This window comes from Oryctolagus cuniculus, chromosome 14, assembly GCF_964237555.1.
Source record: "Oryctolagus cuniculus chromosome 14, mOryCun1.1, whole genome shotgun sequence".
Lineage (NCBI taxonomy): Eukaryota > Metazoa > Chordata > Mammalia > Lagomorpha > Leporidae > Oryctolagus > Oryctolagus cuniculus.
Genome location: NC_091445.1, coordinates 92,913,623 through 92,938,457, shown reverse-complemented (window position 1 = coordinate 92,938,457; position 24,835 = coordinate 92,913,623). Strand labels below are relative to the sequence as shown.

The following is a 24,835-nucleotide window of genomic DNA, read 5'->3' as shown; positions in this document are numbered from 1 at the left end:
CTCCTCAATACTGTAGTTAGAATGATAGAATTCTTATGGCTTTAAATAAAATCTGTGTCTGAAAATTTAGCTACTACATAAAATACTATGGTGTTTCTGCTTTCTGAGATTTGAGAGAAAAATGATTGAATATCTCTGCTTCTGGTTATAAAATACTTATGTTCACTGAAATGCTATTTTCCTTAACATTATTAACATAACAAAATAGAAAATGTTTCTCTGATGGTGTATTTCTCCATACAGCCACTGAGATTTACATAACTAATCCTGATTATCTTGCTGATTATGCATGTTTAGAAGAGAATGCAATGAACAGGAAAGCTTCATTAAGATATTAAAGTGGAGGCACCATTTGAAAGGAAGATACAGCAGCTCTATCTTTTAAGCTCCTGTGGGCATGCCTGGGATTTTTTGCTTGTCATTGAATCCCCAAAGCAATGTTGACCCTTACTGTGAAAATCTAAGGGCTTTGCACCAGAAACTGAGACAGAAGTGGTATCAGGGTAGAGCCGGTTTGTGTAGAGTCAGGCTGGGACACTTGCTACCCCTGTTTAAGCTGAACCTCCACTCTTCTCCATAGCCACAGTAACATATATTTTTTCCACTTTTATCCCATTACTTTGGATCCATAAGCTGTAAATAATTGATATTTCGGACATTTAATTGTGACATCTGATTTGGAAAATGGAGCATGGGCTATAATGTGGAGAAAGTCCTAGAGATCTAAATTGTGATGTGTAGCATAGCCTTGATGTTGGGGTTGAATTGTGCCCTGATACCTCATTTGGAAATGGGGCCTCTGCAGATGTCATCAAATTATGGGGAGGTCATATTGGACTTAGGGTGTGTAGTAAGCTCAATGTCTGTGTCCTTGCAAGCAGATGGCAGTTTGGAGAGAGGCGCGAGGCATGCGTATGGGCAGACACATGGGAGTAAGTGCACATGGAGATGGAGGCACAGGTGGCAGTGATGCACCTGTGAGCCCAAGGATGGGCATGATTGCAAGAAGCTGCTGGATTCCCCCAGGAGAAAGGCATGCAGGAGGTTCCCCCTCAGAGCCTCCAGGAGGATGCTTTGACTTGGGACTGCGAGGGAATACATTCTGGTGACTTTGATCCATTCAGTTTGGGGCAGTTTGTTGACAGGGACAGCCAATGAACACACCTGACACACATGACTGAAGAAGTCACAAAGTTGTTGGAACTTCTGGTCCTCAGATTGCTGTGCTGTTGGAAAAGATGGGTCCCTGGGTCCCTTTCAGCTCATCCCTTTGCTTGCATGATTCTGGGCCTGCTTTTAAAACCTTCAGCTCAGAATCTTTGGAGCACAATAAGACAATTCCCAAGGGAGGTGCATTGCTGCCAGCAAGCCCAGGAAGCCTGTTCCCCTCCCAGAAGAAGGCGGGCTTCCCATGTGAGCACGTGGGGACAGCAGTCCCTTTCTCCTTGCATCATGGGTTTTCTTTATATTGGGGCTCTTTGCAAGTGGCCTCCTTTGGAAGCACTTGTGTTGCTGGTAGCATGAGCCCCAGCCTAGCAAGCATACGCACGTGTCTCACTGGCCCACGGGCTGGGATTTGCGAGGGCTCAGCTCCTCTGGACTGAGCTCTGGTCCTCTTACGGCAGAGTAGCATCCCCAGAGAATGTGGCAGCTGTCTGAACGTCCCAAAATCTCTTCTCTCTGTTGGTTAGGCCCTTGGCCCTGGAAGCACCTTCTTCTCTAGAACCCAAGGGCTCCTGGAGGTGGAAAGAACAGGAGGTACTGTTCTGCACACTCTGCATTCCTGAGAGCAGAGCTGGTCCCTGCCCAGTTTAGGGTTTGCTGATACCGGCCACAGACCCCAATCAGCTGTGTATCCAGTTGAGTTTTTGAACCTATGTGGACTGCATAGAGAAATGATAAATCCAAAGCAACATGTCTACAGCTGAGAAGGAGGGCAGGCAGACCAAGGAGGAGGCAGAATGGTTTAGAGATGCACTTTAGTGAGTGGATGCCTAGTGACATGGACATGGCTCAAGTCATACTGGGATGCAGAAGACTTTCATGTAGACGGCCAGTAATCATGTAGCATTTGCCGTGTGTCAGGTGCCATCCTGGGTCATGGGTCCTTGGCTATGAGTGGATCAGTTCTTGCCCACTGTGGCTGGGAGAGAATATTTACAGGTCAGGAGGAAGTATAAAAGCTATGGACAAGGAAAACCAGGGAAGAGGACTAGGGACATAGAAGTGGGGGATTTTCCATTTTATGCACAGTGGTCAGGGGTGAGGCAGCAAGCTGTCATCCAAGAAAGAAACATATTAGACCTGTGCCTTAGGAAGCAGGAATCTGACTGTAATGTGTTGGCTGTTGAGAGGAGGAGGTTGTAGCCAGGGAGATCAGAGGGTGTACATAGAGCTGTTAGGTAACAGGCATCCTTGATGCTGTGAGTGACAGCAGTAAGGAGATGCCACAGTAAAGGATGGTGCACCTGTCACGATGGGGCATTTTGCAACTAGTGAAAAGTAAATAATGCATTCATGTCTGTTGCCCTGAGAGAGGACCATGATATATGATTAAGTAAAAAAAAGAAAACTTCAGAGTATTTTGTATAAACGCATCCAATTTTTATAAGCACTACAGCAATAAAACCTGTGTGTGTATGTGTGTTTGTGTTGTGTGCACAGAGGGAAGAAAGCTAGAAGTACATGGCAGGGGGTATTCATGGCTCCAAAAAGTGTGGAGTGCACATGAGTGGGGAGGGATAGACACTCTACTTTCCTTGGTCCAGGATGGGGAGATGGAAGAGGAGACCGTGAAAGTATCAGAGTGATTCCCAACAAATGTGAGGCAGTGAGCCAGCTTTGTGGAAGGGAGGGTGTACAGGCACACAGCAGCCATAGGCTGAGCCCTACAGGAAGAAGTCAGGGCTGTTGACCATGACTGTGAAGGAATGAGTCATCAAAGGTGACTCCAATGGGCTCTGCCTGCTTTTTTGGCGCCATCATGGGCAGAACCTCTTTATCCTGAAAGAACAGGCTTAAGAACGCAAATGGGCCAGCGCCACGGCTCACTAGGCTAATCCTCTGCCTTGCGGCGCCGGCACACCGGGTTCTAGTCCCGGTTGCCCCTCTTCCAGGCCAGCTCTCTGCTGTGGCCCGGGAGTGCAGTGGAGGATGGCCCAAGTGCCTGGGCCCTGCACCCCATGGGAGACCAGGAGAAGCACCTGGCTCCTGCTTTCCAATCAGTGCGGTGCACCGGCCGCAGCGTGCCAGCCGCAGCAGCCTTTGGAGGGTGAACCAACGGCAAAGGAAGACTTTTCTTTCTGTCTCTTTCTCACTGTCCACTCTGCCTGTCAAAAAAAAGAAAAAAAAAGAAAAAGAAAAAAAAAAAGAACGCAAATGAATGCTCTCAGCTGGTTTGAAACTTGTGAATCCTGATGTTCAAGTAGGAAATCTGCAGGAACAGACGCAAGAGGCACACTTGAAGCAGTTTTATTGGAGTGCGTTAGGCCACTCCAAATCCCACACTGACCTGCTTTTGTGTACAGTCGTGGCAGTCACATCAGTGGTAGCTGTCTTCACCGTGTGGATAGAGAGGTGCGTGGAAGGGGACTCTTATGTCCCCACAGTGACACGGAAACTCATGAGATTTCATTTGACTTGTAGGAGCCCTTTACCCACACGTTCTTTAGATGTGCCAGATCTATTTTAGGTTTACATATGGCCCTGTGTAAAGTTGCATTGGAAAAGCAAGTTTAACCACTCAGCTCTCCCAGGGGTTAGTAAGAGGGGAAATGAGACTCCCCCACCCCACCTCCTACCATGGGACTTGACACCATACTTTCTTCTTCCTGCCCCGTCTGGGGACCTTATCCTCGTATGACCGGCTGAGCTCCTGGAATGCACTTTTAACCCCCAAACTTGACGTCACTCAGTTTGGTTAATTGTCCTTGAGAAAATACATCTTGCCATCAGAAAATAAATATCTCACTGTGGCTATTGTGTTCGGAGAAGTAGGTCTATTCTGCATTTAATGATTTTGGAGCAGCCTTCCACAAACTTCCACCGCAAAGCTCAAAATGTTTGCAAAGTGCCTATTAATGGAAATGATGTTAGCACATTGAAGTGGCTCAAAGTTAAGCTGTTTGAAAGTTGCAATAATTTCAGAGAAATGCTAAAGATTTTTGCATTAGGAAACGATATGTCATTATAAGAGGGGATCGCTCTTGTAATTGATCAGTGATTCTGATACCTGAGAACATTCATTTAATAGCTCTTATAGGTTTTTGAATAAGTGCAATGTGTCAAAATAACAATTAGCTCTAATTGAAAGTAGTTCCTATAAATTGGGTGGCTATAGGGATTCCAAAATAAATGCAGTTTTTTCAGTAAGTCGTGACTATGCAACAGTTGTTTTTTCTTATCCTGAAGGAAACCATTCTTAGAGCTGGTTGGTTCTCTGTAAGAGCCATGGGGAGTTCTGGGAAGGGCTGAGCCCCAGCACTCGGTCAGTACTGGGGCTAGTTATGAGTGGCTCTGAAAACAGGACCTTTGGTTCCAAGAACTCGTCCTGTGCATTCTGTCCTTGCGCCAGCCCTGCCCGTGCAGGCCACCGCTAACTCCACAAACCACAGCCCACCCCCAGGCCCTCTTACTTTCTGCACTTTGCATTCTGATCCCAGACTATGAGGATTTGATGCCTTGGTTTCGCATCTCTTGGTTTCATGTGGAGTGGGGGCCATGCCAGGTAACCATGCTCGACTGAAAAATATCTTCAGAGGCTTTATTTTTTAAAAAAGTTACAAGGAAAAAATATTTACCAGAAAAAAATATATTGCTATGGCAATCTGTTCACCCACATCTTTTGGCCTGAGGGCCCTTATAAATATAGAGGGAAGGGGAGGAGGCGGGGGCATGAAGCAGATGGTCCACGCCAACTCGGGCTTCCCTTAGCCCACTCGCAGTGGGTCTCTCCCTGGCTACCACTTGCAGGCATTGGTGAAGGTGATTCAGAGCCCACTCTGTCTCCTCGCAGCAGGACCAGGTGCTGCAGGGATACGCGAATGGTAACATGACGACTGGCATGTCCGGGTGGCTTTCTGCTGGCTCTGCAGCCCATGAGAGCTGGACTTTGGCCACCCGCCCTGCACCTGCAGAGCCTGCTGCGGCCTCCTCCCAGGAGCTCACACACAGTGTGCAGGAGCCCATGTTCCGTCGGAAGCCCCGAGGGAAGTGAGAGGGTGCACCCATGCTTCTCTCGGCCGCGTCCCCTTCATCGCCCGTGTGCTGCTTGCTGGTGACAGTTTCGTAAGCCCCGGAGGAGATGCCGGCTTTGAGTGGCGCCCTGGAGACAGTGGAGGGGTTGCGGTGTGTGTTCAGGCTCCTGTGAGAGGGCGAGAGGGGAGCAGGCCTCGTGTCCTCCCTGATGGCCTTCTCTTTAGACCCACCTGGAGTAGAGCCCTGCGCCCCCCTCCTTCTCATGCTCTGACTTGTGCAGGACAGCTGGGGTGGCCTCTGTGTGTACTTCCAGCGGTGCTGGGTGCTGGGCTGTTGTGTCCGTTTCCTGTAACGCAGGCTGGGCCGTGAGGAGCCCTCTCCCACGTGTCCTACCCTCTGACCTCAGTCCCCAGCCCTCTGGATTTGCCCCTGTGGCATTTTTGATGTTTAGACTCCCTGCTGCTTTTGTAACAAAAACGCTCTGTGGCTTTACCTCCTAAACCACTTCCTCTTCCGTTGCAAACCTTGGTCTAAGCCGTGTTTTGTAGGTTATTATTATTTTTTGGGGGGGGCAGGCAGAGTGGACAGTGAGAGAGACAGAGAGAAAGGTCTTCCTTTTGCCGTTGGTTCACCCTTCAATGGCCGCCGCAGCCGGCACACTGCAGCCGGCGCACTGCACTGATCGCAAAGCAGGAGCCAGGTGCTTCTCCTGGTCTCCCATGGGGTGCAGGGCCCGAGTACTTGGGCCATCCTCCACTGCACTCCCGGGCCACAGCAGAGAGCTGGACTGGAAGAGGGGCAACCGGGACAGAATCCGGTGCCCCGACCGGGACTAGAACCCGGTGTGCCGACGCCGCTAGGTGGAGGATTAGCCTAGTGAGCCATGGCACTGGCCTTGTAGGTTATTTTGATTGAGATGAAATTCATGTATCACACATGAGATGTTTAAAGCCAAGAACAAAACAGCATCTAGTTGGTTCTCAGTGTTGTGCAACAAGTGTTTCTCTCTGGTTGGAAAACCGTTTCCATCCGCCTTGAAGGGAACTCTGTCTCTTAAGTGATTCTTCATTCCCGCTTCCCACCACAGTGCCTGGCCACCGCTGATCGACCTCTGTCTCTCTGAATTCCCTTATTCTGCATATTTTATGGAACTGCGATCCTACAGGATGTAGTAGTTTTCACAAGCTCACTTCATAGCTAAAATGTTTTTGGAGACCCATCTCTGTTGTAGTGCGCTTTTTTCCAGTTTGAGCTGAGTGACATCCCATGGGAGGACCGTGTGCTGTTTGCCTTTCATCCCTTGACGGACGTTTGGGTTTCCACTTGTGGGCTATAATGAAAAAGGCTGTTATGAACGTGTGCGTGTGTATGTGTGTGTGGTGTGGATTTGAGCACACTCTTCCATTCTTTAGGAGAATAGAATTATGGGATCATATGGTTATTCTGTTTTTAACTTCCTGAAGAACTGCCCACAGTGGCTGAACCATCTGTAAGGTGTTTTATTTTATATCTTACATATCCTTGCTGTCAGGAACTCCCCCAGCCAACACCTGCTGACCCTTCTTCTCCTCCCACTTACCCTCTGATGGTTGACCCAAGCAATCCAGAGGTGGCTTCTCGAGGGCAGACGCCAAACCCTGACGGTTTACAGCTGGCTTTGCCTCCATACTGGGCAACGCTCAGGCTCCCCTGGTGTCTGCAGTGGCTGGGAGGCTGAGACTAGAAACCCTGACACTTGGACAAGGAACCCTTCTTCTCCATCACAGTCAGCAGTCGTTTGTTGTGAACCAGCAGAGTTGTTTGAATATGCAGTCTGGTTTCCCCTGATGCTCTTTCTGAAATGAGCACATCTCGTGTTGTCTTCTGCAGTCCTTCCTGGGAAGGGGAGAGCAAGCGCCTGGGAGCCAGGGTGCTCTGTGAGCTCCACGTGGGAGCCAGGGTGCTCTGTGAGCTCCATGTGGGAGCCAGGGTGCTCTGTGAGCTCCACGTGGGAGCCAGGGTGCTCTGTGAGCTCCATGTGGGAGCCAGGGTGCTCTGTGAGCTCCATGGGTGTGGGAGCCAGGGTGCTCTGTGAACTCCATGTCCTGGGAGACAAGGTGCTCTGTGAGTTCCATTGGTGTGGGAGCCAGGGTGCTCTGTGAACTCCATGTCTTCTCTTGCAGGTGTCTTTCTTCCTCTTCATCATCTTCGTGGTGTACACCATGCTGCCCTTCAACATGCGAGACGCCATCATCGCCAGCGTCCTCACCTCCTCTTCCCACACCATCGTGCTGAGCATCTGCCTGTCTGCATCGCCAGGGGCCAAGGAGCATCTGGTCTGGCAGGTGAGTGACCCTCTGCGTCCATGGTGATGGCCTTTCACGCAGCCAGAACCCTCCAGAGTGTGCCTATTTCCTGACCCTGTGGATGCCCCCTTCCTCTCCTTGCTAATGTCCCTGAGTGACACTCAGGAGGGGCCGGTCCCACCGGGGGTCAGCATCACATAGCCATCATAGTGGTGGAACTCAGTCTAAAATGGCAGCTCTGTGTTGTTGATTGCTGAACTGTAGGTTGATTTCGATAGGCAAAGGGTATTCTTACCAGCCTTTATAATGTGGTACTCTTATCTTTAGGATGCAACAACTTATAGCATTAAATTCATATTTTTCTCTCTGTACCTTGATATCCCAAATCTTCTCTTTAGAGGGGACAAAAACATTTCTTCATCTCTTAATCTTCTGGCAGGCCTGGGGACATTTAAAACCCAGTTCTTTAATGCTACCACCGCAGAGTTTGCCTCACTAATACATGGCATTTCTAAGAAGCCATTCTATGCAATTAGTTAAAAGCACTTAAAAAGTGATTTGATTTCCTGTTATGCACATCCATAAACATGAAGGTCAGCAACTCGGAGCTGTTCCCAACAGTGTCGTTTTTACTTCTGAAGACTATGTTTGCTGCTGTTCTTGGTGTATCAGATTGCGACAAATGCAGCCATGGAGAAAATGCAGGGGAGACAAGAGAATTCAGTCAGGAGCAGCCACGTGCGGTAGGAAGCAGGATTTGGGGAGGGTCTCCTGAGCCATGGCGGAGTCAGGAGTGAGCTTCTCCTGTACTCAGTGTGGCATTTCATTTGGAAATTTGAGTTGGAGCAGGAGCTTCCTCTTGGGTCTGCAATTCTCCCTCTGTGCTGAAAGCTTTCTAGGGATGTCTTTCTCAGGATTTATCCCCCAGTGCTCACGGCATCACACTCAGCGGGACTGACCAGAGACACCTGTGCCCATTAAGCTCCCTTTGTCCACACTGAGTGAACAGGCAATGGCTTCTGGCTTTGTGCATTGGCCTGGTGTTTCCCATTGGCTTCCTCACATCTTACTGAGGAGTGCCTGCTTCTCCAGGACTTAGGGAAAACCACGTTGTTCCTCTGTGGATTGCGTTTGATGGGTAGTAGTCACCTACACTGTCTGAGACATCGGGAGAGGCTGGCTAGTAACTGCAAATGAACTAGTGAAGGTGGAGGGTGTTATTTTTATTTAAAAATATTTGATTGGTAAGTAAAGATTTTATATATATAAATATTTAGGGTGATGAGTAACAATGTATTGGCTGAGTATTTGTATGAATTGTATAATGATCACAATCAAATTGATTGATTTATCCATTGTGGGGAGCAGCTCGGACTGGACTAAGTTACCGGAATTAAGACTTATTCTATGCATCTGCTCTCCCACAATATGGCGCTGGGAGAGATGAAAACAGCTTTTACACAGCTGCCTCCAGTTCAACCAATAAACTGTAGGACTTGCTCCTGATTGGAGAGCAGCGTGCTCGGCGTGTGGGCAGCCGAGTTAGGATTGGCGGAGGAGGACTATAAAGGAGGAGAGAGACGGCATGCACCAGGAACATCTAAGGGGAACATCTAAGGGAACACCTGTGCAGCCCCCGAGAGAGCCTGCCGGCAGTGTGCTGCTCCCCTGCGGAAGTGGGGAAAGCGGCCAGGGGGAACCGCCCTTCCACGGAGGTGGAAGGGATAGTAGCCAACCCGGGAAGAACCAGCAGCAAACCCGGGGAGGGCCGAGCAGACGAAAGAACAGCGCAGGGTCCTGTGTCGTTCCTCCACGAAGAGGGGGAGCGACAATCCATCACCACCCACACTGCACATCAGATTCCCCCAATTTGTCTGTGCTATCCCTGAAACCTTGTACCCTCAGGCCAACGTCATCCTGTCTCCCCCTCTGCCCAACCCCTGGCAACCGCTGTTCCCCTCAAAGGAAGAACAACTGAACCATGGCTGGGAAGAAGTTGGAAAAAGGCTCTTTGCACACGAGATCAGCCTCTCATTTGGTTCCATTTGCTTCACTTCACAGCCGCCTCTGAGAACACTGATGGAACATTGCCCCTACCTCCATAAAATCAGCTTCCCTCCCTTGCCCTGTCTGAGCCATTAAGTTCCATGTTTGGTGGTCAGGTTCTAGTCAGAGGTAGGAGTGTTTCTTTAAAAAAATTTATAATTATTTGAAGGCAGAGTTATGGCAGGTGGGCTGGGAGAGAGGGGGAGTGAGTAGGAAAGAGACAGACAAGAGACAGAGACACACACAGAGAGAGAATCCATGTGCTCCTTCACTCCTCATATGGCCACAAAAGCCAGAGCTGAGCCAGACTGAGGCCAGGGGCTTCTTGCAGGTCTCCCATATGGGTGCAGGGACCAAAGCCCTGGGGTCATCTGCTGCTGCTTTCTCTGGCACATTAGCAAGGAGATGGACTAGACATGGAGTAGTCGAGACATGAACTGGTGCCCGTGTGGGATGGCTATGTTGCAGGCAGCGGCTTCACCCGCTATACCACGGTGCCTTTGCCGTAGAAATAGACCTGCAATCTACCCAACTGGTTCAGAGCTGCGAGTTCCTGTGGGAATGCCATCCTCACAGGACAGCGGGGCACTCAGCCATTCATGGCTCACCACACCTCCCGGCCTGGGGGTCTGGGCACCCGGAACACCTCCTGTCAACATCTTTGTGCCTCTCTCTGATGTCCCTCCATGAATACGTGAAGTGTCTGCTGGTGCAGCTCTCGTGGGAGAAACTATCTGGGGAGGTGATTTTAATATTTGTAAGGATCGAACGGGGTCAGAAAACAAAGAGACTAATTCAAAAAGGTAAAGGTAAATGCTTTACAAAGAGCCCGGCACAGTCTAGGTCACCCAATACTGCACTGAATTAGGTTTTAGAATTATTTTTCTTATATTAATAAAAAGGTGCTGAGAAAGAAGGTACCTTAAATTTTTATTACTCAATTTCTATAACCAACAAAGAAATACACTTCTTATCTGCAGGCAGCCAGAAATAGGCTAATTCTGGAATAGCAAAAAGAAAAAAGTCTTCACAACATTTCATAGAAGCATGAGAGGGAAAGGATAGAAGAATATGAAGTCCGTTTCCCATCCTTTTTTAAGTAATTCCATGATGATCCCAAGAGCTGGGAGAGGTGGAGGCACCAGCAGACTGGTAGACATCAAAGTGATAAAGACCAGGCCCTTCAGAACCTTGGGCCACCGCTGGAACTCCATCCTAAAATTGCCGCTGGTCTCAGACGGGGGAAAATATCTTGTTGAAGTATCTTTAGACACAGTGTATGCAAAGGTAGGGTGCCACGGATTCCGTGGTTCTGTTGCTGCAGGGCCACTGTTTCACACGGCACAGTGGTAGAAGGTCCCATTCTGATGTCACCTGCCTTGCAAAGCTTCAATGGGGGAGTGCCTGTGGCCCAGTTCTGCGCTAAGCATGGCTTGTTTCAGTGGGTTTCGTGAAGTGTTGATGATCCCCAGGACAGGTACGGTGCTTACCTGTCAATCAACAGCCTGATGTCTTGAGAGAGAACCTTCCCATGCTACGTGATGGAGCCCCTGGCTCTTAGGAAGTTCACTGTACCAGATTTTGCCTGGAAGTGCAGTGCCATCCCAGGCTCTGCTGTGTCATCTGATTGAAGGGAATTTAGTTAACGGCTGAAAATTATGGGTGATGTTCCCTTGCACGTTTTAAACCGACGGACTGCTCACTGATACATGTTGTGATTTTGAAACGATCGCAGACTTACCAGTAACTGGCAGTTACACTACAGAGAGCTCTTGTTTGCCTAAGCTGTGTGCAGGTAAGTTGTCAGTCTGTCGTCCCATCCTCTGGTGGATGGTTCCTACACAGCCTAGCGCAGTTATCAACACTGGGAGATGCTCACCCCCATCAGGTTCCCCCAGGTTCCCCAGGCACGTCCTTTATGGCAAGGGGGCCAAGCTCAGAACCACACACTGTGATGGGTCTCCAGTCCCTTGGGTCTTCTTCAGTCTGGAACAATCCCCCACATCCATCTTTGGTTCTCATACTTGCAACACTTCCAAAATCGCAGTCCTTTGAGAAGTTTCTTTCAGCTTGAATTTGCCTGGTGTTTCGTCCTGAGAAGATTCAGGCTCTGTGCCTTTGGCCGAATCACAGGGTGACTGCACATTGGCCGTGTTCTCATGGAGCTCGCTCAGGGGTGCACAGCTTAGCATAGCTCACCCTCATGATCGTGGTTTCTTGGCTCTGTCCCCCGGTCTGTTCCGCTTTGAGGTTACTTGTTTCCTCTTCGTAATTAATGTATATTTGTGGGATGGTACTTTGACACTCGGCGTGTATTCTGTTCTCTGTGAGCCTCTCAGTTTATGCCCTGTTTCTCTCTGTGCAGTGCCGCACATTGTGTTTTGTTCCATGGGCTGTACTTTTACCAGCACCGTTTATACTGACATGCACATTGTCGCAGGTTTGTCCCATGTCGCCCTTTCAAGCTGGCTTCCGTGCCTTTTGGACACGCCCCCTCTATCTTTTGAGTCTGTCCTTGCAGCCCACGGTGTTTCAGGCCATCCTGATCCCCCTGCCCCAGTGCTGGATCTGGCCCCCTGGCTCTCCTGCGTGAAGAATGGCATTTCAAGGCAAGATCCAGGCATTAGGTATTTCCGTTGCCATTCAGGTGTCCCTGCACCCGGGTGACACCCTCTCAAGTCTGTAGCCACATTTAGTTTTATATATTTTTCTAAATGGAAAACCTGCATTTCCACAAATGTTTCCATTTCTAAACCACAATAGTTTTAATTTCAATTTCTTCTCTTTCCAACAGACAAAAATTAGCTTCCAGCATTCTTTATTGTTATTTTATTTTATTTTTAATTGACAAAGAATAGTTGTATATAATAATGGGGTACAATGTAGTAAGTCAATACATGTATGCATTGTGGAAAATCAGATCCTGATTCCTGGTACATTTCCTTGTTTATCACCTCCTGTATGCACCCAGTCTCCTTCCTCTACTGCCAACACTCCCCGCCTACAGACACCGTCTCTGTGGGCTGCTGCTCTGCTCTGACTCCCACGCCGTGCTGTCACCCTGAGCTTGTCCCCCTCCTCCCACTCCAGCCTGACCCCTGCCCCTGTGAGACCGCCCCTGCACGGGGGCCCTCCTGGTGTTGCCGGAGCCTCTACCTGTGCTTGGCTTTTCCCACTGTGGCTGCTTCTCATCTCCAGCTCTGTCCCTCTTGAATGAACACAGCTCCCCCTGTCCATGGTGGTGCAGTGGCTCCCTTGCTGGGTCTTGTCTAATGCCTTAAGGATATGGAATTATTCAGGAAAGAAGGAAAAGGACAGGGAGGGGAGGAGGTAGGACAAGGAAGAGAGAGAACTAGGATGACGTCATCATCATCCTCATCATCCGAAAGGCAGAGAGAGCTCCCCTCTGCTGTTTCGCTCCCCAGATGCCCACTGTGGCTGGGACACAGAGCCTGAAAATGCAATCCAGTTCTCCCGTGTGGGTGGCTGGGACCCAGGCACTCGAACTCCCAGCTGCTGCCTCCCAGGGTGCCATTAGCAGGAAGCTGGCACTGGGAGCAAAAGCAGGACTTGAACCCAGACACTCTGTGTGGGATGCAGGCATCATAGCCAGTGGCTTGACCACGAGGCCAAGCACTCGCCCTGCACTGACACCCTTTGAATCAACATTCATCGGTGGGAGAGGATGCGATATTTTTCAGTTTCTGTCTGGGATTCACTTTGCGATGCGCTCTTCAAATTTTTAAAATCATTCCTTTCTCTTTGTTATCCTAATTGGGTTTCTTCCTTTCTTTTCCTTTCTTTTCCTTTCTCTTTCTCTTTCTCTTTCTCTTTCTCTTTCTCTTTCTTTTCTTTTCTTTTCTTTTCTTTTCTTTTCTTTTCTTTTCTTTTCTTTTCTTTTCTTTTCTTTCTTTTCTTTTCTTTTCTTTTCTTTTCTTTTCTTTTCTTTTCTTTTCTTTTCTTTTCTTTTCTTTTCTTTTCTTTTCTTTTCTTTTCTTTTCTTTTCTTTTCTTTTCTTTTCTTTTCTTTTCTTTTCTTTTCTTTTCTTTTCTTTCCTTCCTTCCTTCCTTCCTTCCTTCCTTCCTTCCTTCCTTCCTTCCTTCCTTCCTTTCTTTCTTTCTTTCTTTCTTTCTTTCTTTCTTTCTTTCTTTCTTTCTTTCTTTTTTGACAGGCAAAGTGGACAGTGAGAGAGAGACAGAGAGAAAAGTCTTCCTTTTCTGTTGGTTCACCCTCCAATGGCCGCTGCAGCTAGCACACTGCGGCCAGCACACCGCACTGATCCAAAGCCAGGAGCCAGGTGCTTCTGGTCTCCCATGGGGTGCAGGGCCCAAGCACTTGGGCCATACTCCACTGCACTCCCTGGCCACAGCAGAGAGCTGGCCTGGAAGAGGGGCAACCGGGACAGAATCCGGCGCCCCGACTGGAACTAGAACCTGGTGTGCCGGCGCCGCAGGTGGATTAGCCTATTGAGCCACTGTTTCAAAGGAACTTTTTGGGGTCAGCGCCATGGCTCACTTGGTTATTCCTCCGCCTGCAGCACCAGCATCCCATATGGGCACTGCATTCTAGTCCCAGTTGCTCCTCTTCCAGTCCGACTCTCTGCTGTGGCCTGGGAAGGCAGTGGAGGATGGCCCAAGTGCTTGGGCCCCTGCACCTGCATGGGAGACCATGGGGAAGCACCTGGCTCCTGGCTCCAGATAGGTGTAGCTCCTGCCGTGGAGGCCATCTGGGGGTGGGGAGGGGGGTGAACCAACAGAAGGAAGACCTTTCTCTCTGTCACTGTCTAACTCTATCAAATGAGGAAGAAAAAAAAAAGGAACTTTTCTGAAATCCGTGGTTCTGAAGGAATTCTGGGATTTTTTAATAGTGAAGAAAAGAAGAAACTATTTATAAAGACCGGGATACTTAAATAGAACCAGGTTTCTGTTGCCCGTGGGAGAATGTGTTTGATGTTGTTTCTGTATAAGTGAGGTATAAGCACAGAAGCCCTTAGCAATTCGTGACTAACTGGCAGACACACATCTCGCTCCTCAAGGTAGGCCGACATGTGCTTGAAAGTTCCTTGAAAGCGGCAAGGCGTCCTTTTAGCTTCTCAGCACAGGAAGGCAGAGAGAGACGGACGAGTCCGTGTCTGCCCTGACCCAGGCCTGGGGAGGCTGCAGTTACTGTGAGGAGACTGGAGGCAGGACTGGGCTTTCCAGCCGGGCCCATGGATCCAGTCGGCAGCCTTGGGCCAGCCTGAAGACTGTGCTTGTGTGGTGCCTCGATCCTCTTACAGCTATGGGAGCACTTCCAATAACTACTGGAGATTGCGTTTTTAAAGACATGCTTATTTCAGCACAAAAACATCAAAACCTTGCATTAGATGGGCGTTTAAAAGGTTCATGGAAAATGTATATTATAAAAAACCTTCATGGATTTCAGAAGAATTTTTTGCTCCAAAGTCAAGTTATGTGTTTTTTTTTTTTTTTAAGATTTATTTATTTATTTGAAAGACCGAGGCAGAGAGAGAAAGTGAGGTCTTTCATCCACTGGTTCTCTTCCCAAATATCTGGAATGGCTGGGATTGGTCCAAGCTGAAGCCAGAATCCAAGAACTTCCTCTGGGTCTCCCACCTCCCACCTGGGTGGCGAGGGCTCAAGCACTTGGGCCATCTTTTGCTTTTCCTGGACTCATTGGTTGGAAGCTGGACCAGAAGTGGAGAAGCAGGACTTGAATTGGCCCTCCTATATGGGATGCCGGTGTTGCAACTAGCAGCTGTACCCACTGTGCCACGATGCTAGCCCCTCAACTTACATTTTAATTCCATCAGCTTTTTTTTTTTTTAATTTGACAGATAGAGAGACAGAGAAAGGTCTTCCTTCCGTTGGTTCAACCCCCAAATGGCCACTACGGCCAGCACCGTGCCTATCTGAAGCCAGGAGCCAGGTGCTTCCTCCTGGTCTCGCATGTGGGTGCAGGGCCCAAGCACTTGGGCCATCCTCCACTGCCCTCCCGGGCCACAGCAGAGAGTTGGACTGGAAGAGGAGCAGCCGGGACTAGAACCGGCGCCCATATGGGATGCTGGTGCCGCAGGCGGAGGATTAACCTAATGAGCCATGGCACCGGCCCCTCCATCAGGTTTTGAAGCCACCTTCAGCATCTTGCCTGCTCTCCATTTCCTTAACATGTGCAGGTCTGCACCACTGTTGGTTGTAACACTGAGCCAACCTCAAAGGCTTCCTAAGTGTTTGTCATTATGTATCATTGCACTTTGTATTTGAAACTTTTCTTACATTTTTATCTTGTTGGTATTCATAACACATTCTGAACTTTCATTTTGTTTTTTTATTTTCCTGTTAGAGAAGGAATTTGAATATAGATTTATTTAGATAAGTCAGTTATATGAGAATCCATATTTATTAAAGAAGATAAGCTAACGGGGGGCTTATTGGTTTTCCAGAAGGATTGTTTACGTGTTAGAGAAATTTTATAGGAGTTTTCTGCACTGTAGGTGCTTTGATATATTTTAAATTGTGGTACAATTGGAAAGATTTTATTGCACCTAATGCAGCCTATTGTCTGTGGCAAATGTGTAATCAATAATAATGTGGATTTGTTACATAACTGATTCTTCTTAAGTCTAATTCAGGAAGTGTGTATTGGAGTCTGGAATTAAATTGCATTTAGGATCTAATCTGAGAAGCTCAAAGGAAAAACAGCAGGTTACCAGCTGTCCAGTTCTGGCTGTGGAGGAGACTAATTGCTAAGAATTTGGATCTCTGTTCCTACGGTTTTGTCTCCAAAGGAGCACAGGGTATTACTGTTTTTCCACAAGAAAAATACCTAAAAGAGACCATGCCGCTGCCCTTTCTGTGAAGCAGGAGTGAGTGATTGTGTTTAATCCATAGCCCATTTTAGCAGGCTCTTGTTTACCTGTTCTAACAGCGGTATAGTCTGTTAAGAATGAGGGTAAGGGTGGAGAAGAGACAAAAATAGGGAAATGCCTACTGTGACTAAATCCTAAAGCAAATCTAAATGCACTGCACACTGCTGCTCTCACTTCTGCTCCCTGGTCCCTCCCCCAGCACATCCCACACACTCCCTACTTCCAACGGCAGGAACGGTGCAGCTCTGTCCTACCTGGAGAGTTTAGGTAGAGCACGTGGACACTGATGACAACAACGACACAATCAAGACGCCAGATCACGTTAAAATGCACTAGCAATTTCTAGAACGAAATGAGAAGGTTAGAGACACAGAGCTGTCATGGTGGAATGAAATATCAGCTCTTTTCAGCAATTGTGCAGCTGCTCTGGGGAGGGAGGCAGCCTGGGGACAGAGGTACTGGGAGATCTGACCCGAGGAGCATGAAAAGTGGGGGTTGTCTGTCCCTATCCTCTTGATCCCATCATCTGTACTCTCTGTTCTTTCAAAGCAGCAAAAGCATGTCAGATAGGATACTCCATAGCTGATGTCACACTGGCTCCTGGCACCTCTGCCTGCGAGATTTCACACCACCTCTTGGTAGGGAGTCTCCTCCTCCTTTCAACATGTGCATCTCTGGTCTGTGATGCACAGACCTCCCTGGCTCCGCTCATCCCACATGCTTATTCTGGAGGGGAGCTGTTAGTTTGAGGGAGACACAGATTTCAAAGCCTTGTTGCACCAAGAGTATTTGTTCTTTGAAGTCCTGGAAGATGATCAGCATTCTCCCCAGGGAGTCACCAAGGCCAGACTCCTCCCTGTATGTGGGGTGCAGCTTGGAGAATCTACTAAGTATGTGAGCTAGAGAGGGTTGTATGTCTGCAGCTTGGTTTGAGCAGGGACGTTGCTCTGGTTCTAAAGGATTCTCTTTCAAGAGGAGGGGGAAACCTAAGCAGCTGGTGCAGTGGGGAAAGGTTTTGCACATCATCACTGGGAGGGATTCCAAGGAGGGCAGCTGGGGCCTCTGCTTCTGACCCAGATTCCTGCTTTGTGCTGCAAGGCAGCAGATTTTGGCCAAAGTACTTGGCTCTGGGCTTCAGCCTGGCCCAACACCAGCTTTTGTGGGTGTTGTGGGAGAGACCCAATGAACATAAAATCTCTCTGTGTGTGTGTGTCCCTTTCTCCTTCATGCTACCTTTCAAATAAATAAAGCATAAAAAATGAGTAAGTGCTGCGTGGAGTCAGGTGCCTAGTGAGCACTCAGAAACATCAGGTGTCAAGAGGAGCTGCCGCCTGGGCGACCAGTGGTGGTCTCGCTATTTCTGTGGAGAGCAGCAAGCTGGGCAGCCTAGGAAGAGAGGAACGGGTGCACTTTCTGCTGGCTTGTGCAGCACTCATCACAGCATGGATAATGCGCGTCATTTTTACCTCTCTCGGGAGGCGCGAGAGCCTGATGGCCAGGCTCCAGATTCATCATTTTTGATCCCACCCCTGACACCTCGTGAATGTCTCGATGTGGAGGGCCTATGGGTTGCAAACAGAGTGAGCATTTTGGCAGCAGGCAGAATCTGCGTTTCGATCTCTCTGTCCTGCTTTATAGCTATGTGCGGTGATCATGGAGTAGACAAGACCAGAGCCTTCCAAGGGAAGCTGGCTGCTCCACTGCTGGGTCAGCAGCTGGCTTTCCACCCTCAGTCCCTTCAGGGACTTCCAGGAGAGACATGGCAGCCCACTCGTGCCTCTTAGAAGGAGGCAGACTGAGTTGGGGGTATAAATTCCCTCCAGTAGAGCCCGGCGTAGGACACAGTGGAGAGGCCATTGCAGCGCCACAGAGCCTGTGACGTTGTCTGGAGTGTGGGCCTGCGGCAGCTTCTCCCTCTGCCCAGACCTGCTTCCCTTCCTCCCTCCCCTGGGGCTCTGTCCTAAGGACATCCTCTGATAGACGCTTTCAGCATATGCTTCCTGGAGGACCAGAACTGCGTGAGGTTGCCCTCGTTCTGCAGTTCACCTGGTTTTCTAATCTGGAAAATGGCAAGCCAGATGGCCAGCTGCCCTGTGCGGCTGCTGTACTTAGTGCTGAGTAGATAAGGTGCTGTGTGCGAAGAACCTCCATCAAGCTGGGTGATCCATGGAGTTAAGAAGGGTAGGAATTATACTGCACCTGTGTAAGACCCTCGGAGCCTTGGTCTGGTTCTGCTTGACCACCTTGCAGGGCACCCTCCCTAGTTCCAAGACAGTGCAATTCATCCCAGTGAGGTCCTACTAACCCACATCCCACTGACACGCAGAGTTAGAAAATTCTAATCGCTGACAGTCTGAGCTCCCCTGGGGTAACAGAACAGCTGTGTTTGCAAACTCTTGAGACACCGATCTCTGAATTAACCCCCTTGGTGGGAATGTGAGAAGGGGGAATAGCACAAGAGCCTTCATTTATAGGGTCTCTTACCAGCCAGAAAGCTTAGATTGTCCTGCACTTTGTCTGGAATTTCTCGTTCCTTGGAGAAGCCCACTTCTGCTCCTCAGCTCAACGAGGAGTTCCCCTCCTTGCCTCACTCTGACCAGCCTTCTGATAGCTTGATAAGATGGATCTGCCCATCCGGGGCCTTGGTTTTGTGGTCCTGATGACATGTGCCTCTGACTTCTACCTCTGAATCTCTCCTACCACCCAAGCTGACATTCACTATTGGCTGCTGTAATAGATTTATGCATATTGAGGTGCTTAAAACAGCCAAAATGTTTAAATTCCGACACTGTTATGTTACAGAAACCAAAACCAAGGTAGGACAATCTCACTGCTACATTGTCAATCCGTCTGTAAAGACCTTTATTCCAAAAACAAAAGATCACATAGCGGGGTTCCTAGTGGATGTCATCTTTGGAGAAAGCTGTTGTTCCGTGCACTGCAGACACAGCGCTCAGAATTGCACTGCAGTCCCACTCCCCTCCCGCCATGGGTTGTTTCCGATGGCTCCATGTGTTCTCCAAGACCAGTGTGTCTTGGAGTTCCCCTCTTTTGCCTGTTCAGGCACCACTAAGCTCTACAGTATGCAACATATGAAGATACCTTCTTGTAAGATATTTATGGTAATATAGGACCACAAAGCAAAACTAGAAGGATTCAGAGTAAAGAAACATATGGGAATGTCAGCCTGTTTAAGTAAAACTATCATCCTCAGAGTAATAAGCAAAACAGAGTCTCACCAGATGGTTATGCATAGGTAAGACAACTAAATATTTGCCCTTGACTGTGTTGATGTGTTCATGTTAGATAGATAGAGCTATCTTTGATAGATCTATCATTGATCTGTTCATGAATAGACAGACAGACAGACAGATAGACAGACGTGATGATGGGTGGGTGGATGGATGGATGGATGGATGGAAGGAAAGAAGAGAGGGAGGGAGGGAGCAGGTTTTTAGTAAATATACTTCTTTTAAACACTTGTAAATTGTCTCATTGTGTGCAGTAGGTTTTCATTTGATCTGTTAGGTTTCTCCAGCTACATAATGCCGTCGTTTTCTTCATCTTTATAATTTCTAAAACCTCTTATTATTTATAATTGCATTTACTGGTACCTTCAGGAAAACAAAAATAATATCAAAGTGTTGGTAGTAGACACATTGCCTTTCATTTATGATGTTTTATTATTTATGATGTTTTCCCTTTAAGCCATGTGCCAGCTTTGTGGCTAAATAAAAGAAATTTTATAATTTGAAGGAAGTAAACATTAATTCTAGTCTAAATTTTTTTTATTCTTTCTTTAAAAAGGGCAAACCTTAAACTACTTTCAAAAGATTTTATGTCACCCATGGACATGATCCTATGGCTTCTCTGCTTTTGTGATGTGGAATTAGTATTGAACTTTTGAAATAATCCTCAGAAGATTATGCTGCATTTTCCTCTAATTTGCTACTTGATTCTTATTACCAGTAATTTATAAAGTATTTTTGCATATGTCTTGATGGTAGAATAAAGACTTGAGTGGCTCTGGCCAAACGCCAGGGATTGTTCTCCATGCTCTACACATTAATTCTGAGGCTAGGTTAGATACTGTTTTTTATTTTCCTGTGAAAATACTTGTATTTGAATTTGCCTTCTCAAATAGCGTTTGTTTGGGTCAAAGATATTTTCTTGTGTGTAAAATCTCTTTCATTCAAGTTTCCATTGTAGTTCTGAGGGTTGAGTGATCTCTGGTTTCAAATCTTTCTTATTTGTGTTTACTTTTCCAGGGTTAATTTCTTATTTTTGGAATTTCTCTTTTCTCTTTTAAGCATCTAGTTTGTATTTTATATCAGTTTTTTACTCATATTTTGGTTTTGATTTGTCATATATTCATATATTCTTGTATTATATGCTTGATACATCTTTTTGTCAATCATTTATTGATTTAAATAATGAAGACTATGAGTTTTCCTCTGAAAACAGCTGTAGCTCTATGCCTCAGAGGTGCCCATTACCATCATTTCCTATATATTTTGCTATTTTGGTTAATTCCTATCTTGACATGGAGACATTTTTATCTCTGTTGTTTTATTTTCAGGCAATAGGATATTTTTTCTTTTTCTTATTAATTTTAGCTTTATTGCGATGAGATTAGGGTTTGTCTCTGTTCTCACTACATGTCTATGTACTCTTTTAACAGGCAAAGTGGACAGTGAGAGAGAGTGACAGAGAGAAAGTTCTTCCTTTTCTATTGGTTCATCCCACAATGGCTGCTACGGCCAGCGCACCACGCTGATCCGAAGCCAGGAGCCAGGTGCTTCTCCTGGTCTCCCAAGCGGGTGCAGGGCCCAAGCACTTGGGCCATCCACCACTGCCCTCCTGGGCCACAGCAGAGAGCTGGACTGGAAGAGGGGCTACCGGGACAGAATCTGGCACCCCGACCAGGACTAGAACCTGGTGTGCCGGCACTGCAGGTGGAGAATTAGCCTAGTGAGCCATGGTGCTGGCCTGACTATGTACTCTTTTCATAGTAACTACCCGTGCCACCATTCCACCATTGCTGATCACTCTCATCATTAGCACTAGAACTTGCTGGGAACTCACCGTGGTTGAGTCACTGCTGAGTAATGCTCATTTAGTCCCGGTGTTTCTGCATAGCCAGTGGTGGTGCTGATTCTGAGACCCCTCACACCATTGAGATGAGCTGCTGCTTGCAAATGAGCTGTTCTGATGTGGTCCCTCCAGAACCCAGCCTGCTGCACAGCTGACTGCAAGGCCACACCCGCTAGCATTCCTAGGATTGTGAACTACTTGACTACCTCACACCTCTGAGTAGGTCTCACACCCTGGTCGGGTACCCCACCCCCACTTCCTTCTAATCTCTTTGGCTTCCTCCCAGGGTGTCCTTTTAGTGTTTTTTCTCAGCTTCTGCCACACCTGCCCCAGGTCCTGATCACTTTTTTTTTTTTAAGATTTATTTGAAAATCAGAGTTATACAAAGAGAGGAGAGGCAGAGAGAGAGAGAGAGAGAGGTCTTCTATCCGCTGGTTCACTCCCCAGTTGGCCACAACGGCTGGAGCTCTGCCGATCCAAAGCCAGGAGCCAGGAGCTTTTTCTGGGTCTCCCATGCAGGTGCAGAGACCCAAGGACTTGGGCCATCTTATACTGCTTTCCCAGCCCACAGCAGGAAGCTGGATTGGAAATGGAGCAGCCAGGACTCGAACTGGTGCCCACATGGGATGCCAGCACCACTGGCGACGGCTCTACCCACCACGCCACAGCGTTGGCCTGTTGCCGTTGATTTCTCAACAATGTTGCAGTAGATTCATTTCTGAGAGGAGCAGCCTGCTGGGGGCAAGAGGCGCGGAGTCACCACACAGACCCCAGGAGTCGGGTGAAAGCAGGCTTGAGGTGACCGCAGACTCGTTTATTTCAGTTGGTAAAACATCTTATATAGCCAAGACCAGCCAGTCTGGTCAAGGGGCAGTCTATGCCCCAACCAATCACAGCCTGTTGCCAGGCAGTTTCAAATCCATCCAATCACAGCCTATTGCCAGGGAGTTTCCAAAGCCATCCAATCACAGCCTGTTGCCAGGCAGGCTCTGTTGCCAGGTGGGTTTCAAAGCCATTCCTGAGTAACTGACGCTCGCTTGCCAGTGGCCACCTTGGCATGGCCTTCTCATTCCACCACATTGGCCCCTCCTAGTTCTTTCTCAGAATGAGATTTAAAGAACTTTGTGTATCTTGATTAAAAGCAAGGTATATTATAGAAATTTTCCCTGGTGTTATAGTGATTCTTATAGGGAATCTTACAAATTATTCTGAATTTATTTTTGGACTAATTTAAGATTCTCATTTCTTAAAACATCCAAAAAGTAAAAATATGTCCATGTCTTTGCAAGCTTTTTGATGATTATGTAATTTGAAGATCATTCAGACAGCCTCCAGCTCTGGGACTCAATACAGTTTGTCTTAAGAATTAGTCAACTCAGTGCCTCTATCTCATTCCCCCAGAGCCTTGCAAAACACAGCACAGCCCATTCTCTCCTGTCCATGTGTCTCTCCATCTGTCGCTCTCTGGATGGCTCCACCATTCAGGTTTCCCAGCCTTGCGTTGGAGACCTACCTCGCCCCCTCCTGCCCACCACTCACTCCTGCACCCCTCCGGTCTGGACCTGTTCCTGTCCATTGTACATTTCCTGCTCTCTCCTGGGTCACTGTCCTACTTTCTCTCCTGCTGGCCTTGCCCTGAGTCAGGGGATGTGCCTTGCTGCTTGGAGAGCTGTGGAAGCCCCACCCCACGCTCACAGAGGGCGACCCAGGTGGCTGCTTAAACTTCACAGGTGCCTTTTAACACTGCAGGGCTTCGTTTTTCCTGCAGCACAGAGTAATCCAGCTCTTCTGGGAGAGTGTGCAAGGCCCTGGTTTCTTTCACAGCTTTGCCCCGAGCTACTTGCAGGGACTTGCAGGTCTCTGGCCGTGCTTCCCTGGCCCTCATCTTCCTGCCATCACATCTGAGCTGCCTTCTGTCTGGAACACCCACCTTTGGCCCTCAGTGTCTGGGAGCCTATCCTAGGAGGCCCCGTTGGAGCTGTTGGCACTGCCACATGCTCCTCTCACCTGGGTAACCTGGACTCTATTCCCTGACTCCAGGAGCTCCTTGAGAGTTGAGCTTTGCCTTTGATCGTAGATGCTGATTAATGGACATAGAGAAAGCCTCTTTGTGCAGTGTGTGACATTGCGAACCTCACCCTAGAGAGCTGAGAAGGCTCACTTGCTTTTTGTATGAGCATAGAAAAGATACTAAATTCTTCTGTGAAGTACATTTTGCTGATTCTGCCAGACCTAAAAGACGTTTTCTGCCTTTTCCAAGATAGCATGGTGTGTAACGGAAAGAACTTTTATTTTGCAGTTGGAAAGACTTGAGCTTGTGTCTCAGTTCTGCATGAATTGGTTGTATGAATTTTAGCAAGTGATTTAGCTTCTCTGACCATCTGTTTACTTGCCTGTAATAGAGGACCAATAATGGAATTGGACTGAGGATTAGGGATTGGGCGTATGCAAGTCCTAGCTGAACACTAGGCTCCTGTTAACAGTCCAATAACATGCAGCCCTTTCATAGGTTATGGCTTTCTGGGGCCTCTCCCCTTCTGGCTCGTTTGTTGTTTTTTAGTAGCATACTGATTATCAGCTTTCAGTTAGGAGAAAACTTCTGCATGAGATGTTTAAATGTGCAGAAGCCATGACTTTGATTAAGCTATTCTTTGGTGGTTTTAGAATAGTTAATAGGGGAGGTATAGAAACCTTCATGGAAAAGAAAGTTAACACTTACCAATGTGTCAAATATCTAAAACTGTAGAGAATCATTATTTAAGATGAGCTTAAAATGTAGTTGGACTGGTTTCCAGATCAAATTGATTGAAAAAAAATTTCAACTGCCAAATTCTTTTTACAAAATAGGTAACAATTTTGATAAATCTGGGACTTATAAAGTTAAATACAGGCCGGCGCTGTGGCTCACTTGGTTAATCCTCTGTCTGCGGCACCGGCATCCCATATGGCCATTGGCTTCTGTCCCGGTTGCTCCTCTTCCAGTCCAGCTCTCTGTTGTAGCCCAGAAGGGCAGTGGAGGATGGCCCAAGTGCTTGGACCCCTGCACCCGCATGGGAGACCAGGAAGAAGCACCTGGCTCCTGACTTTGGACTGGCACAGCACCAGCCATGGCGGCCATTTGGGGAGTGAACCAACGGAAGGAAGACTTTTCTCTCTGTCTCTCTCTCTCTCTGTCTATAACTCTGCCTGTCAAATAAATACAAAAAAAAAGTTAAATACAAATGTGTTAAATTTATGTCCATTCATCCATCCATCCTGTAAACAACTGCCACCTCCCAGGACTTTTCTAAGGGTACCAAAGGAATATGCTTTAAAAAGATAAAAAACCTCAAGCAACTTAGCATCT

The 24,835-nt window shown here is 47.8% G+C and overlaps 1 protein-coding gene across 2 annotated transcripts in view; it reads left to right on the top strand.

The window, feature by feature from the left end:
* ADCY2 (adenylate cyclase 2) overlaps positions 1 to 24,835 on the top strand; it is a 410,822-nt gene that overhangs the window by 111,900 nt on the left and 274,087 nt on the right. The window contains exon 3 of one of the 2 annotated variants that reach the window (XM_051853662.2): positions 7,359 to 7,520. The exons of the other annotated variant lie outside the window; for it this stretch is intronic. Within the exon in view, the coding sequence (XP_051709622.1) occupies positions 7,359 to 7,520 (162 nt within the window). The remainder of the gene's footprint in view (positions 1 to 7,358; positions 7,521 to 24,835) is intronic. 2 annotated transcript variants of the gene reach the window in all.